This window comes from Falco rusticolus, chromosome 9 (genome assembly GCF_015220075.1).
Source record: "Falco rusticolus isolate bFalRus1 chromosome 9, bFalRus1.pri, whole genome shotgun sequence".
Lineage (NCBI taxonomy): Eukaryota > Metazoa > Chordata > Aves > Falconiformes > Falconidae > Falco > Falco rusticolus.
The window spans coordinates 32538-46018 of record NC_051195.1 but is presented as its reverse complement, the minus strand read 5'-3'; the positions used below and the strand labels follow the sequence as shown (position 1 = coordinate 46018).

The following is a 13481-nucleotide window of genomic DNA, read 5'->3' as shown; positions in this document are numbered from 1 at the left end:
TGCCTGTCTCCACAGCAGAGGTGCTCCAGCCCTCTGATTATCTTCGAGGCCTCCTCTGGACTCGTTCCAACAGGTCCATGTCCTCCTTATGCTGGGGGCCCCAGAGCTGGATGCAGTACTGCAGGTGGGGTCTCATGAGAGCGGAGTAGATGTTGATGTTCATTGAAATGATGTTTTCATAGTGTTATTTGTTACAATACTAAGGTCTGATTTTTCCTTTTCCCCTCTACATTGCTTCGTGTTTACCTGGTTTGAATTACGCTTGCTGTTTCATGAGCTAGTGATTTGGCTGCAGAGGAAATCACAGAATAGCCAGACGGCTGAGGTTGGAAGAGGCAATGTCACTTGGTCCTACCCACTGCCCAAGCAGGTTGCCCGAGACTGTGTCCGGACAGCTTTTGAATACCTGCCAGAATGGAGACTCCATAACCTCCCTGGGCAACTTGTGCCAGTGCTTGATCATCCTCGCTGTGCAAAAGTGCTTCCTGATGGGAGGCCTGTTCTATGTTTCAGTTTGTGTCCATTGCCCCTTGTCCTGTCACTGGGCACCACTGAAAAGAGCCGGACTCCATCTTCCTTACACCCTCACTTCAGGTTACTTGCACGTACTGATGAGATACCCCCGAGCCTTCTTTTCCAGGCTAAACAGTCTCAGCTGTGAGCCTTGCCTTACATGAGAGATGCTCCAGTCCCTTTATCATCTTGTTGGCCCTTTGCTGGACGCTTCCCACAGTGTCCCATGTCTCTCGGGTATTGGGGAGCCCAGAACTGTGTGGTCTATGTGTGGCTTCACCAGTGCTAAGTAGAGATCTGGGAGGACCATCTCCCTCAGCCTGCTGGCAGCTCAGGGCATGGTTAGCCACCTTTGTGGCAGGGACATGCTTCTGGGGTGTATTCAACTTGGTGTCTACCAGGGCCCCCAGGTCCTCCTGAAAAGCTGCTTTCTAGGAAAGAGTGTGATAGTGACACTTTTCAGTTGTTTCCACTATAATAAATTGGTATCAGCAGTGCAGCTTTTCATCTTGTGACACCATTGAGTCGCTTACAAATATGGCGAATGGGGAAGGTCCCTGTGGAACTTTACTGGCACTCTTCTGCTATTGTGGCAAAGTGTTTACTCCAATCCTCTCTCTGTCTTCTATCTTCCAAAGAACACTCTTTGGAAATTGAAGTAACTTTTGAAAACCAGATATATCTACTTACATACATGTTATTTTTCTCAAAGAACATGAAAACATACCATACTTTGTAAAGTATGACTTCACTTTAAAAAGTTGTTTTAACACTTCTTAAATAAGTCTATTTTATCATGTGTCCACAAGTTCTTCTCTTACACTTCCCACTATACCTCTTGATACTTAGTCTCTAACATGGAATTCCTGCTCTGGCAATTTCCATGGGACCCTTGTTAAATAGTCATATTTATCACTTTCAAGTCACCTGTTTTACAGGCAATTTCAGGAGTTAAAAATCACAACTTAGTTTATCCTTGAGCTATTTGTGAATTCTTTGGGGAAATGCTACCTGAACCTGGTGACTAGTTTTGAAATAGAAGCAAAAGTAACCTGTTCCGTATCATTTCAGTTTGAGCCAAATTCTTTGAGGTCCTGCCAGATAAAAAGAAAACAAACCCCATCTTTCTTTTATAGTAACCATTCTAAAATGCATACAGGGAGAAGGAAAGCACTTTTTCTGCGAGCTGTTACTCAGATTGGGTTTTGGCTTCCATTATTGTTTGCGCATTCCCATCCTATTTTGTAATCCTTTCTGTTCTCCTCCACTGGATACTTAAACTTTTTTAAGTTTGCCTCTCTTCCTTCAGTAGCCTGTCATGCCCTGAGACTTAGCTGTCCTGGTGTTCTTTTGCTCTTTGTCAAGTCTTTTTGATACATGGTGCACACTTGCCTCTGACATGGTGACCTTACAGAATCTCTGACTCTTTACATTTGGGGACCATAGCAGTATTTTTGTGTCAGGTACAGATTTTCCTGGTTTAGCATACAACAGATTCCTTGAATAGGTCTGTTTAAGACTCTGTACCTGCTTTCCTGCTGTGAGCAAAGAATCAGAAGATGGAAGGACTAGTGTTCACTTCCATATGTGCTGTTATTTTGTCTGCATAGCATATTTTTGGGTTTTTTTGCAGGTCCTACAGTAGAGCAGCAGGGTGAAATGGCTCGAGCTGGTGGCAGGACCCTGGCAGCTCTACAGCCTGAGCAGGTGACAGAACAATATGGCCTCACTTGTTAAGCTTGTGAAATGTATAGCAAGTTTTACAACATGGTGTTATAACACAAACGGGCCCTGTGAGACAAGAATCTATTCTTCATGTGCCGGATCCATCATTTGGATTGTAGCATACTTTAAGATGAGAAAAGCAGAAAGATAATGTACCTTAGGGCTATGAAGTAATATATAGAATCATAGAATCGTTAAGGTTAGAAAAGACGTTTAAGATCATTGAGTCCAACTGTTAACCCAGCACTGCCAAGTCCACCACTAACCCATGTCCCTATGTGCCACGTCTACATGCATATCTAAACCTCCCCTGGTGCAACTTGAGGCCGTTCCTTCTTGTCCTATATATGCTTGTTACTTGAGATAAGAGACCAACACCCACCTGCCTACAACCTCCTGTCAGGGAGCTGTAGAGAATGCTAAGGTCTCCCCTGAGCCTCCTTTTCTCTAGGCTAAACACCCCCAGTACCCTCAAACTACTCCTTATAAGACTTGTTCTCTAGACCCTTTACCAGCTTCATTGCCCTCCTTTGGACGCATATGGTTTCATGTAGGGTTTATAAAAATCTTATGTTTTGAATATTGTTGAATATTCAAATTTGTTGAATATCACACAGAAATTAATTGTGATCAGAGCTGCCAAAGAATTGACTGGAATAACTTGCTCCATTTACTCCTGTGTGTAGTGTATGCAAAAGAGGAGCTGTATACAATCAATTGCTGCTCTGCAGCTGTGTAGGTAAAACATAGCATCTATTGTGAAGAAGACAAGGTGGTCTTAAAGGAAGAACATTGTGAGTTTCATGAAGAATATTGGGCATGGAAAACAAGATAATAAGCTAAGTAAAGGTTTAAGCAGTGTTCAGCCTTCTATTTCAACGTGATGCAGGCTAGAAGAATCAGCTGGCCCCAAGTATTCAAGGAGTCAAGACAGTGAGAGGATGTGGTCAACATAAATGGACTGAAGTGGACTAGATGTCAAATAGCATGGTCTTTGTGTAAGAAGTCAGTTCAGAAACTACTTTCTTTTTCAGAGAGCAGATATTATTTATCGTCTTGCGGACTTACTAACTGACCAGAGAGAAGAAATTATTTTGGCAAACAAAAAGGACTTGGAAGAGGCTGAAAATAAAGGTAATCTTTCAAGTCCTTCTGTGATAATCCTATTGTCTTGAACCTCTCTGGGCCTCAACGGAAATAAACAGAACTAGTATCTTCTGTCAGTTGAGGTGGGTAGTATGGCTGTCACAGATTAGTGAACACAGGATCTTGAGAGCTTGTCAGTGTAAACAGTTGCAGCTTCCTTAATTACATAAAACAGATGCCTTCACTAGAGAAGATACTGAGGCCTTGCAAAACACTTAGTGCATTGTAAAACAAAATAATAAAAATAAAATAATTCTCTGTCTTGCCAAAGGAGGCTCACTTTAGAAACAGAATATAACAAACATCATCTCTGTTATTGTCATGCATAAAGTGAATGTTTTGTTGGCTAGTTGGATAATGTCTGGCTCCTGAGCGGGAAGACTGTAATCTCTATGCTTAAGCTGATGCTCTCCAAAAAGAAACATGTCCCCTTCTGATTAAGGAAGGTTCTCTTTAGGTGGCTTGGATTAAACCCATTCTTCTGTGTTACACTGATGCATTCATTGGGAAGTTGGAATTGGAATGTGTACATATTGGGATAGCAAATGTATGAAAGTGACACATCATGAATTGTAATAACTTTGTGGAAGACACCAGGAAACTGTTTTTTACTGACCAGAGTACTTAAAGGAACATTGCTGGGTTAACTTTCTGTCTGACCATGTTCAGACTAGAAAATTCAGGCAGTTCTTGCCAAGTCTGAACAGAAATGCTGTGCATGTGTCTGTGTTTTGGGATTTCTGTCTCTAAAATAGAAAGATGAAATTATTGCCTGAAACATTCCAGAAATATTGCAAGGGTAAAAATTTGTAAGACATTCAGACATACAGCAGTACTCGAAATAGGACATACCTTTTCTTTGTGGATGTTGATGTTGCATCATGTATAAATCACTTAAACTGTAGTAAGTGGAAATGTGGTGGTGGGTGACATCATTATCACATTTGAGTGGTTTTATTGTAGCTACCAAACTTAATGCTGTGTGCTTTTAATCTCGGGAAGGTTTCTTGCCTAGCGTGTGGGAAGTACCTGAATTTTGCTTAGGCTCACCACGTGTTGCTTTTGCTTGAGGCTAGACAAACCAATCTATCTCAAGGACAATTTTTTCTTTCTTCTAGGGAGATTGGCACTTCCGTTGTTGAAACGTCTAAGTCTGTCTACATCAAAGCTGAACAGCTTGGCTATTGGTCTGCGTCAGATTGCAGCATCCTCACAGGACAGTGTTGGCCGTGTAATTAGGCGAACACGAATAGCAAAAGACCTGGATTTGGAGCAGGTGACAGTGCCTATTGGTGTCCTTCTTGTCATCTTTGAGTCCCGTCCTGACTGTCTTCCACAGGTATGTAAGTAGGGCAGATTACACTGTTGGGAATTCTTGATTACAAAAGAAAGGGTATTTCTGTTAGCGAGCAATTGGGAGGCTGCAAGAAGTCTTGTCTCAAAAGACTTTTTCTTGGATTCTCTAAAACTGATTTTTGTTGGCATCCCTGTTTTTCCTGCAGAGAGGTTCTCGGGACTTGCTTCTTCAGTGTTCAGAGTTATTCAGGCCTGGTTTTTTGTTCTTTTTTTTGTTGTTCCTTTTTTTTTTTTTAACCTGACATATAGAAGAAGTTATAGTCATCTTACATATCATGTAAGATCTATATCAGATATATATCATCTGTTATATTCAGATGGTGCAGTTCCTGTGTGTCTTACATGTTCAGTGCCCAACTTGCAGCTCAGGAGGCTCCTACCAATGAGCACTTGTTTTATCTGTCCACACTGCATACAGGTTAAACGGCAGGTTGGGATTAAACAGGAACTGTTTAATACAGATGCTAGTATTAATTGTAACTGTTAGGAATACCTGATGAAAAAAAAATTTAGGAAAGGTTAAGCTCAGAAGTTCCAGGCTTTGAGTGGTCTGTTGTGTACTGATACTGCTTGTGTGCAGTGAGGTGCAGTGATAGCTTTTCCTCAGTTGTAATGAAATGGGTGTGAGGAAGAATGGTGTTCTGAGTTCTTAAGTAGTGAAGTTGCTGGAGAGGCTAGTGAAAATCTCGAATAGTGTATTGTAAGTGATGGATACAGGCACTTCTAAAGGAAGTGAAACTCAACCAGTGGACAGCTTGGTACTTCATGCCTGAATTTTGTGAGCTGGCCCCATTTCATACTGATAGGGAGTATGTTCTAGGCAAAGTTCCTGTGAACCTAAAATGCACTACCCTCTCTTCTGTGCTATTTTTAGTTTGCTGCTGGCTCTGCTCTTCATAGATAACCAGTGTATTTCCTTGTTGAATTCTAGTCTGTCTTCCTGGACTTCAACCCTGGTGTCTTGCCTTTGTGTAGCTGATGTCTCCCTCTTTCTCTTCCCCTTTATCTTATCTTAAAACTTCCACCAGACTGACTCTTGCTGGCTTTTTCCTCCCCGCATTGTTTTACAGACTTGGAATAGCTTGTCTTGGTAGTTGCTTTTCTTGCAACTTCAGAGAATCATCTTTGATACCTCTGCATTTTAACTGCATGGTTTCTGTCCCATGCTGTAGCTAATAATGGGATAGTCTCTGAATGCAGAGGAGCAGTTCCCCCCTCTTAGATTATTACTGCACCTCGTGCTTGTTTGGGTAAGCGGTTATAGGGGAAATTTTACTTTGCCCTGGAAGAGTACGTGCTCAATTTGCTCCCTGAAGGTAGCTTATGCAGAGTTAGGTCGGTGCTCAAGAGTTCAGTCTTGAGTTGCAGGTCTCAAGAAAGGTGAAACAATTGCAGCTTACCATTTAAGATATAATAAGTTTCTAATGAGCATATACAAATAGTATGCTTGCCTCTAATACTTACAAGGCCAAATTGGCAGCATCTTCCACAAACTGCTTCCTACAGGTTCCACCAAATCCAGTTGCTTCTCTGAAGTATAGCCATGCTCTACTGTTCTTTGAAGGAACTGAACTGTTTTGAAACTCCTTTTGTTCTCCTTTTAATCACAAAGCTTTTTAATTTTTTTGTCTTAATTCTTAAATTCTTTTTATTTTCAGTTTTTCAAATCAGTTCATAACTTTTCTTCTGCCTGCAGAGCAGAGTCCTTTATTTAAATAAGCATATTTGTTTAGCTTTCCCTTGTGATACTGACCTTTGGAGAGGCAGATAACTTGCAAGATACTTTCAAAATACAGACTGCTGCTTAGTGTCTAGTTTTATTAAAGACACACAACTTCTATGTAAGGCAGGCTACCTAGACTATTACACTTGAGTGTATTTTTCTGAACCATTTCTTATTTTTCAGTATTGCTTTCAAATTGCTGACAGCAGGAGGAGATAGAATATCAAACGTTGTTATCCGCTTGATATCAGAAGGGGAAAGGAGGCGACTGGGGAGATGTATCTGATAGGTTTAACATTTTCCTGTATGAACTGGTGTCTAAAGTGTGACCCACTAAGCTAACTGCTTGTTAGGTGTCAGCCTAGATAATTGTGTGGTCCACATCTCAACAGCATGCAATTGATACACTAATGAGTGCAGGTTTGGTGATGATACATATGGATTATGGTAATGATATGTATGATCTTTCCCAGGAGGTACAGTAAAATAACTTCAAGTGCTTAATTTGTTTGTTCTAAAGGGTTCTGGAGAGGAGGTGATCTTGTTTTTACAGGAGTGCTATATTTTTTTTCAAATAGATAGACAAATTTTGAGGCCATTGTGAACGGGCTTGGGGTGAGGAAGACAAAAAGGGATACAAAATTAAAATGTCTGGGAAGAGAGCTTTATCATGTCTGATGCACTCCTAAGTAGAAAAGAACAAAAACCTGAAATAAACAATAAGAAACCTGCCACCACCCCTCTGTTAAGGAAGCTTTCAGTTTGGTGGGAAAACACCAGTAAGAACTAGTGTCTGGAGATAAAACAAATTGGGTATATTTTCAACAGCAGAAGTAATTTTTTATCTAACCTCCAAAAAGCAGTGGCTGGTTTGCAGCATGTTTTTGAAATACGGTCTAGTTACGTTGCTGGACTCCAGTGGGTGAAATCTGATGCCTTAAACAGAAAGTCAACAATATCAGTCACTTCCTTCTGGTTATAAAGATGAAAGCAAAGGGATACAGGCGATGCTAGGCCTATTGTCTAGAATGGTTTTTTTCCCAGACCTCTTGCAAGTGTTGTCTATTTATGACTTCTCTTTTAGAAAGCACAATGAAAACGTTCTTCATGCTCATGTGGAGAGTTCATTAGCCGCTTTCTGCCAGAACGGTTAGGGACAAGAGTTCTTACATGTAAAATTACTCTCCTTGGGGTGCTTGCCCACAAAGCTACCCAATTCATACCAGAGCCTACATCCAGGGTTTCTTCTAACTTGTCTGCTGCAGTCTCCCTCTGGCAGTAGTACCCTGAAAATTCAAGTTTGTTCCTGAAAGACTTAACACATTTCATTTCTGGATTTAAAGGTACTGTTACTTTTAAGGATGTTTTTGTGCCATAAATGTAAAACCATAGATTAACATTAAGTAAATCAACAAGATCAAGAATCCTGTTCTTATTTTGTGAGTGTTATTCTGACAGATTACTTTTTGCCTTCTTATTTTTGGGGAGGGGTTTGTTTGGGTTTTTTGGGGAGGTTTTTTGGTTGGTTGGTTTGGTTTTGGTGGGGATTGGGTGAGGGTTTTTTGGGAGAGGGGGAGGGGTGGTTTTGAAATAAATATTTTTCTGATAGGTGTCTGCTTTGGCCATAGCCAGTGGAAATGGCTTACTACTTAAAGGAGGGAAAGAGGCAGCACATAGCAATCAAATCCTTCATCATCTGACACAAGAAGCACTCTCCATTCATGGAGTCAAAGATGCAGTGCAACTAGTAAGTGTCTAGAATTAAATCAACAATTTCTGTGCTATGGTATGTGTAAAAAATATGGGCAGAACTTGAGAGTTTGAACCATAGACTTTTTGTATTGCAACTACCACAGGTGAACACAAGAGAGGAAGTAGAAGATCTCTGCCGTTTGGATAAGCTGATAGATTTAATCATTCCACGTGGTTCATCACAGCTAGTCAGGAATATTCAGAAAGCTGCTAAGGGAATCCCAGTGATGGGACACAGTGAAGGGATCTGTCATGTGTATGTGGACACAGATGCCAGCGTTGAGAAGGTCACACGAATAAGTAAGCTGGGAGAGGGTGACTTGAATCTCATGGGTGTAATTGGAGTTTGTATTTGGAGTATGTGATATGGGTATGGTAATAGATAATTCATATGCTGTTCAAAATCTTTGTTGTAAATGTTATGTAACCAATTATCTACTCTTAAACCTCAGTCAGAGACTCGAAGTGTGAATATCCTGCTGCTTGTAATGCTCTAGAAACTCTCTTAATTCATCGAGACTTGCTGAGAACTCCGTTGTTTGATCAGATCATAGACATGTTGAGAGTAGAACAGGTTAGTCACTCATACTTGTGTTTTGTTTTGTGGTTGTGTTTTTTCCTAACACTTTAGAAGCGTTCGGTCTGGCTGGTATAGCCCCGTTTAGTTTTATGATGGCATAACACTTAAGTTATCCATATTTCTCTTTGTACACGTAAATGGAGAACTTTCTCTGCCTCTCCACGCAACCTCAAGTTTTTCTATAGAAATTACCTGAAAGCAGCTTCTTCAGGACAGCTGCATGCCATTACTGGGGTACGAATACTTCTACATAGCAAAAATTATCTTCTGCCTTAGAAGAGCATATACACAACCCTTTCTCTACCCTTCTTCATTCCGAATTAATTGCTGTTAACCTCCCAGACAAAGCCTCTTCTTGAATCTGTTCACTTAGCTTCTTAACCAAGTGAATTCCCTTTCTGTTTTTCTCCTTTCTGATCCACACTTTTTTTTTTTAAACCTTTCATCTTGCATGCCCTTTATCCTCACCCACTTTCCCTCCTGGTATGTCAAAGAAAGAGCAAAAGGCCAGTATACTAAATTAGTTGCCTTGACATGGGTAATGTTTTGTCAGCAAAGGTAGCAGAGATGCATCAGGAGAGAAATATCCATGAAGCAGTGTGAATTGCACATAAATCAAGGATTTTCACAAAGCAGTATGTATTTGGCAAATAGTGTGTACAGGCAGTGATTAATGCAGATAAAATAGAGAGGACATATGTTTTGATGATGTTGAAAGGGTCATAGTAATAGAATCTTGTAGGTAGTCAGGAGCAAGTCCTCACTTAATGGATTTTTCTTTTTTATGTCTTTTTTGGTAGTTCTTGGGAAGGGTAGAGCAAAGGGTAGATCTCTGGATTTTGGACGGGAGGAACGTGAGCGAGGACTAGTGCATTTCCATTACCACCCACCCAGCTCCTAATATAGTAGAGAGGATGTTATCTCCTTCTAATCTGACCTGACAAGAAGAAACATGCAAATATGGGGCAGGATTATGCAATTAAAGTAATTTATAGTTGCAAAAGAAAATGCCATTTTACAGACACCTTCTTAAAAGCCTTCAAATGTCAAAATCTGAAGACATGTGCCCTATTTTCCATTTATGTTTGCCTTGTTAAAATTACATGTGTTTCATTTGCATGGGGATTTCTCTGCTGTATCAGCTCTGAATTCTCTCTCATTGTTTAGGTGTCTTGGCTGCTATGATTAAACTCAGAGCTTGATAATGCGTTAGGTCTTTTTTATAATGAATGAAAAGTAGCTGTGTGAATATTCTTGGTTTGGACCCAGTGACTCCTTTGTGTCCAAAACACGTGCTTCATAGAGGGCTGGTGTCAGTTTACAAAATCAGAGGGTAAAACCTGTTTGAGATTTGAAGTCTTTTGTAGGTGCAAACTTGGAAGCATTCCTGTAGTTACTCTCTACACTGCAGCTGCTTTCTTAAAATATGGGCTGGCCACAGTGTTTTAGCTGTTTTCCCAGTACTGATGTTGTACTGTCCTCCTGCCTGATGACTTTCCCTATAAGTGATGATTGCTTTAAATAATTTGAAATGCATCCTGAACTGGGAGGCATGTCATGGTAGGTAGTCAGCCTAGCATATAAGCTGTTGTACCTTGTTGTTAGTTCACCAATCTACACTCTGGAAAACTTAGCAGGCTTTATTTTCTTACACTGCATGCAGTGAACATTTGATTCACAATGTTGTGGATTAACCCCAGTCAGCAGCTAAGCACCATCCAGCCTCCAACCCTAAAGTGGGACAGGGGAGGAGAAGAGGAGCAAAAGCAAGGAACTTTGTAGGCTGAAAGACAGTTTGCTAAGTGAAGGAAAGAGGAAGAAGAAAGGGGGAAAAAAATCCAACCCCCAAACCCCCACAAAAGCGAGACAAAGCTAATTACTCACCATCTGCCAGAAGCAGACCAATGCCCAGGTAGTCTGAGCAATGCCTACCTTCTTCAAGACCCCCCTTCCTCAGTTTGTATTGCTGTGCATAGTGGTATCCCTTTGGTCAGTTTGGGTCAGCTATCATGGTTGTGTCCCCTCTCAGCTCCCTGCACACTCCCAGCCTTCTTGCTAGAGGGACAGAGTCGGGGGAAAAAGGGAAAGCTTTGATGCTGTGCAAGCTCTGTTAGCCAACAGCCAAAGCATTGGTGTATTTTCATCACTCTTTCAGTCACAAGTCCAAAACATAGCAACGCAAGGATTGCTATGAAGAAAATTAACTCCATTCCACACAGAGTACAAGAAGCCACACTTTCACCTGGAAGACATTGGTATGGTCAGCAGCACAAAATGTTTCTGGTATTGCAGGTCAAGATCCATGCTGGCCCAAAGTTTGCATCCTACCTAACATTCAGCCCTTCAGAAGTGAAATCTCTCCGCACAGAATATGGGGACCTGGAGTGCTGCATTGAGGTGGTGGACAGTGTCCAAGAGGCTATTGAACATATCCACAAGTATGGAAGTTCTCACACAGATGTTATCATCACAGAGAATGGTTAGTGATCAGTCTCCTTCCTTAAGCTGCTGTTTTGGTTTGACTGCCAATTCTTGGTATTGGTGTAACTACTTACATTTCAGTAGTTGTTCTTCTACTGGGTCTGTAGTAGGCATACCCAACTGGAGGCCTATGAGCTAAATATGCCTACAGTCCTGTTTAGCTCAGAGAAAACATGCTGTGTGGCCCTTATTCCAGGATGTTAAGGATGTTAATTGCTTGAGCAATTGGCTGATGGAAGTCAACATGTGCCCTTGCCAGAGAAATTGCTTTGTGTTCCTGTATTGTGTAGACTTAACACATCACAGGGTTTTGCAGGAACATCTCTTGAATCCTGGTGATGTCTTTAGGCCTCTGAAGGCTGATGAGGTGAGCTTCTAGAGTACGTCACTGGAGGGAACAGGGATTATATGGAAGATCAGACTTTACCCACTTTGTCTCCTGATGTCATTTTTGTGTCTTGCAAACAAGGACCACAGATGTTTTCCCCCCCATCTCTTCAGTCCTTTACTTCCCAATTCTATGTCCCTAGTATAAAAGCTACGTTTATCTCAATTTGCCGTTTCTTGCCTCTTTGTTGTGAACTTGTGCTCCTTTATGCAGCTCTGTGTTGCTGCCATCCCTAGCACCTGTTCGGCATGCAGCTGGAACACTGTGGCAGTTCAAAACCTAGCTAGAGCTGTGCCCAGCCAAAGGCTGATTCTCAGGCCAAACCAAGCCTGGAACTCCCGAGGATCAGCTGCAGTAAGGGTCATGTTAATGGGTGTGTGACTCAAGCAGGCTTCTGTGCCTGTACCTGCTGCTGAGCTTAAACTAATGTCGCTAAAAGGCATGCATTTGGTACCATAACCCAGTGCCATGGCACCTGCTGCACCAGTGATTTGCTAAGGAGTGTACTGGAAATGGAGCTGATCTTTAATGTTGCTAGGAGTGACTGACCTGAAGCTCACCGCTTACAGACAAGGGAGCTCTCCAGAGGACTAAGACTTGCATTAACTCTTCTTGAGCATGCTCAGGGCTTGCATGTTCTGTGTTAAACTGGGTTGGTTAGCTGATTTCATGTAGCATTTCTGCATTGTATTTCCCAAATATTACCTGCAATACGAATTGAGTTTAGGATTTTTCATTATCTGGAACAAGTCCATTTTGAGATTATTGCAGAGTTGACTCTAGTTTAATTGTCTCAGTTTGACTGCAAAAAACTGTTGTTTGAGGCAGCTGTCCTTTCTCCCCAGTCACACAACTATCCCTGTTTTCAGGTTCTAGACTGGATGTATTTAGAATCAGACATTTCTTTGCTTTCTTCTAATCTCTGCAAGCTTCTTGTAACATTTGCAGCTGTGACTCCTTGGTAAACATACTGGGAAGAAGGTACAAAATGAGCATGTGTTAGTGCAGGGTGTTTAAATATTAATTAAAATATAATGTAAATGTAATTAAAATTAGTTTTAGATGTTAAGGGTTACATGTGAAAGTTGTGTTGTTATATCTGTTCACTGTGTTATGCTGTGTTTATTGGAGTGCATGATTATGCTGTATGTACTGGATTTTATTTTTTTCTCTGCATCTTTCCCAGAGAAAACAGCAGAGTTCTTCCTCCAGCATGTGGACAGTGCTTGTGTGTTCTGGAATGCCAGCACCCGATTCTCTGATGGCTATAGATTTGGACTTGGTAAGAGAGAAAATGCTGCAGGGATGTGACTGTAGGATTTTCTGTTGTGTGAAAAGTGTGACAGTGAATCCTGGTTAGTCTCTGATCTTACTGGCTAATACAAGGTTTTCAGGAAAGGTGCCGTAGGAAAAGTTGAAGCTTAGACGCTTCATCCATGTGAAACAGCAGATAGTTTAGTATCTCTTTTCTGCAAGAACTAGCTAATACTGCTATACAGACTATATAGATTAATTTAGCATCAGGGAGCAAAGATATTCTGCATCCTTTGAAGGTCTATTTGATCAGAATAAGGTATGCTATATGCATGTAATGATAGAACAATGCAACACAGGATCATAAATTGGTGACAGTTTTTCTTTTGATTGTCTTTCTAATGATGCTGTAAAGAATGTCACGCTTTGTTCCTGCTGGGCAGACTGAGCTGCTGTCCAGTGTGCCAGCCCTGCAGTGTTGAGGAATGAAAGGCAGGAACCGAACTATCACTTGCTTAATTAAACAGGTGCACCTACTGTGAATTTCAGAAGACAAGGGAAAC

The 13481-nt window shown here is 41.2% G+C and overlaps 1 protein-coding gene across 6 annotated transcripts in view; it reads left to right on the top strand.

Moving 5' to 3' along the window:
- The window catches only part of ALDH18A1 (aldehyde dehydrogenase 18 family member A1), a 36442-nt gene that overhangs the window by 21713 nt on the left and 1248 nt on the right, over positions 1-13481 (top strand). For 4 of the 6 annotated variants that reach the window (XM_037399571.1, XM_037399573.1, XM_037399570.1 and 1 more), the window contains 8 exons: positions 2147-2220; positions 3273-3372; positions 4503-4723; positions 8073-8210; positions 8320-8515; positions 8668-8789; positions 11088-11274; positions 12851-12946. In XM_037399571.1, coding sequence (XP_037255468.1) covers positions 2147-2220; positions 3273-3372; positions 4503-4723; positions 8073-8210; positions 8320-8515; positions 8668-8789; positions 11088-11274; positions 12851-12946 — 1134 coding nt within the window. The remainder of the gene's footprint in view (positions 1-2146; positions 2221-3272; positions 3373-4502; positions 4724-8072; positions 8211-8319; positions 8516-8667; positions 8790-11087; positions 11275-12850; positions 12947-13481) is intronic. The other 2 variants (XM_037399574.1, XM_037399575.1) reach the window with 2 other exon arrangements.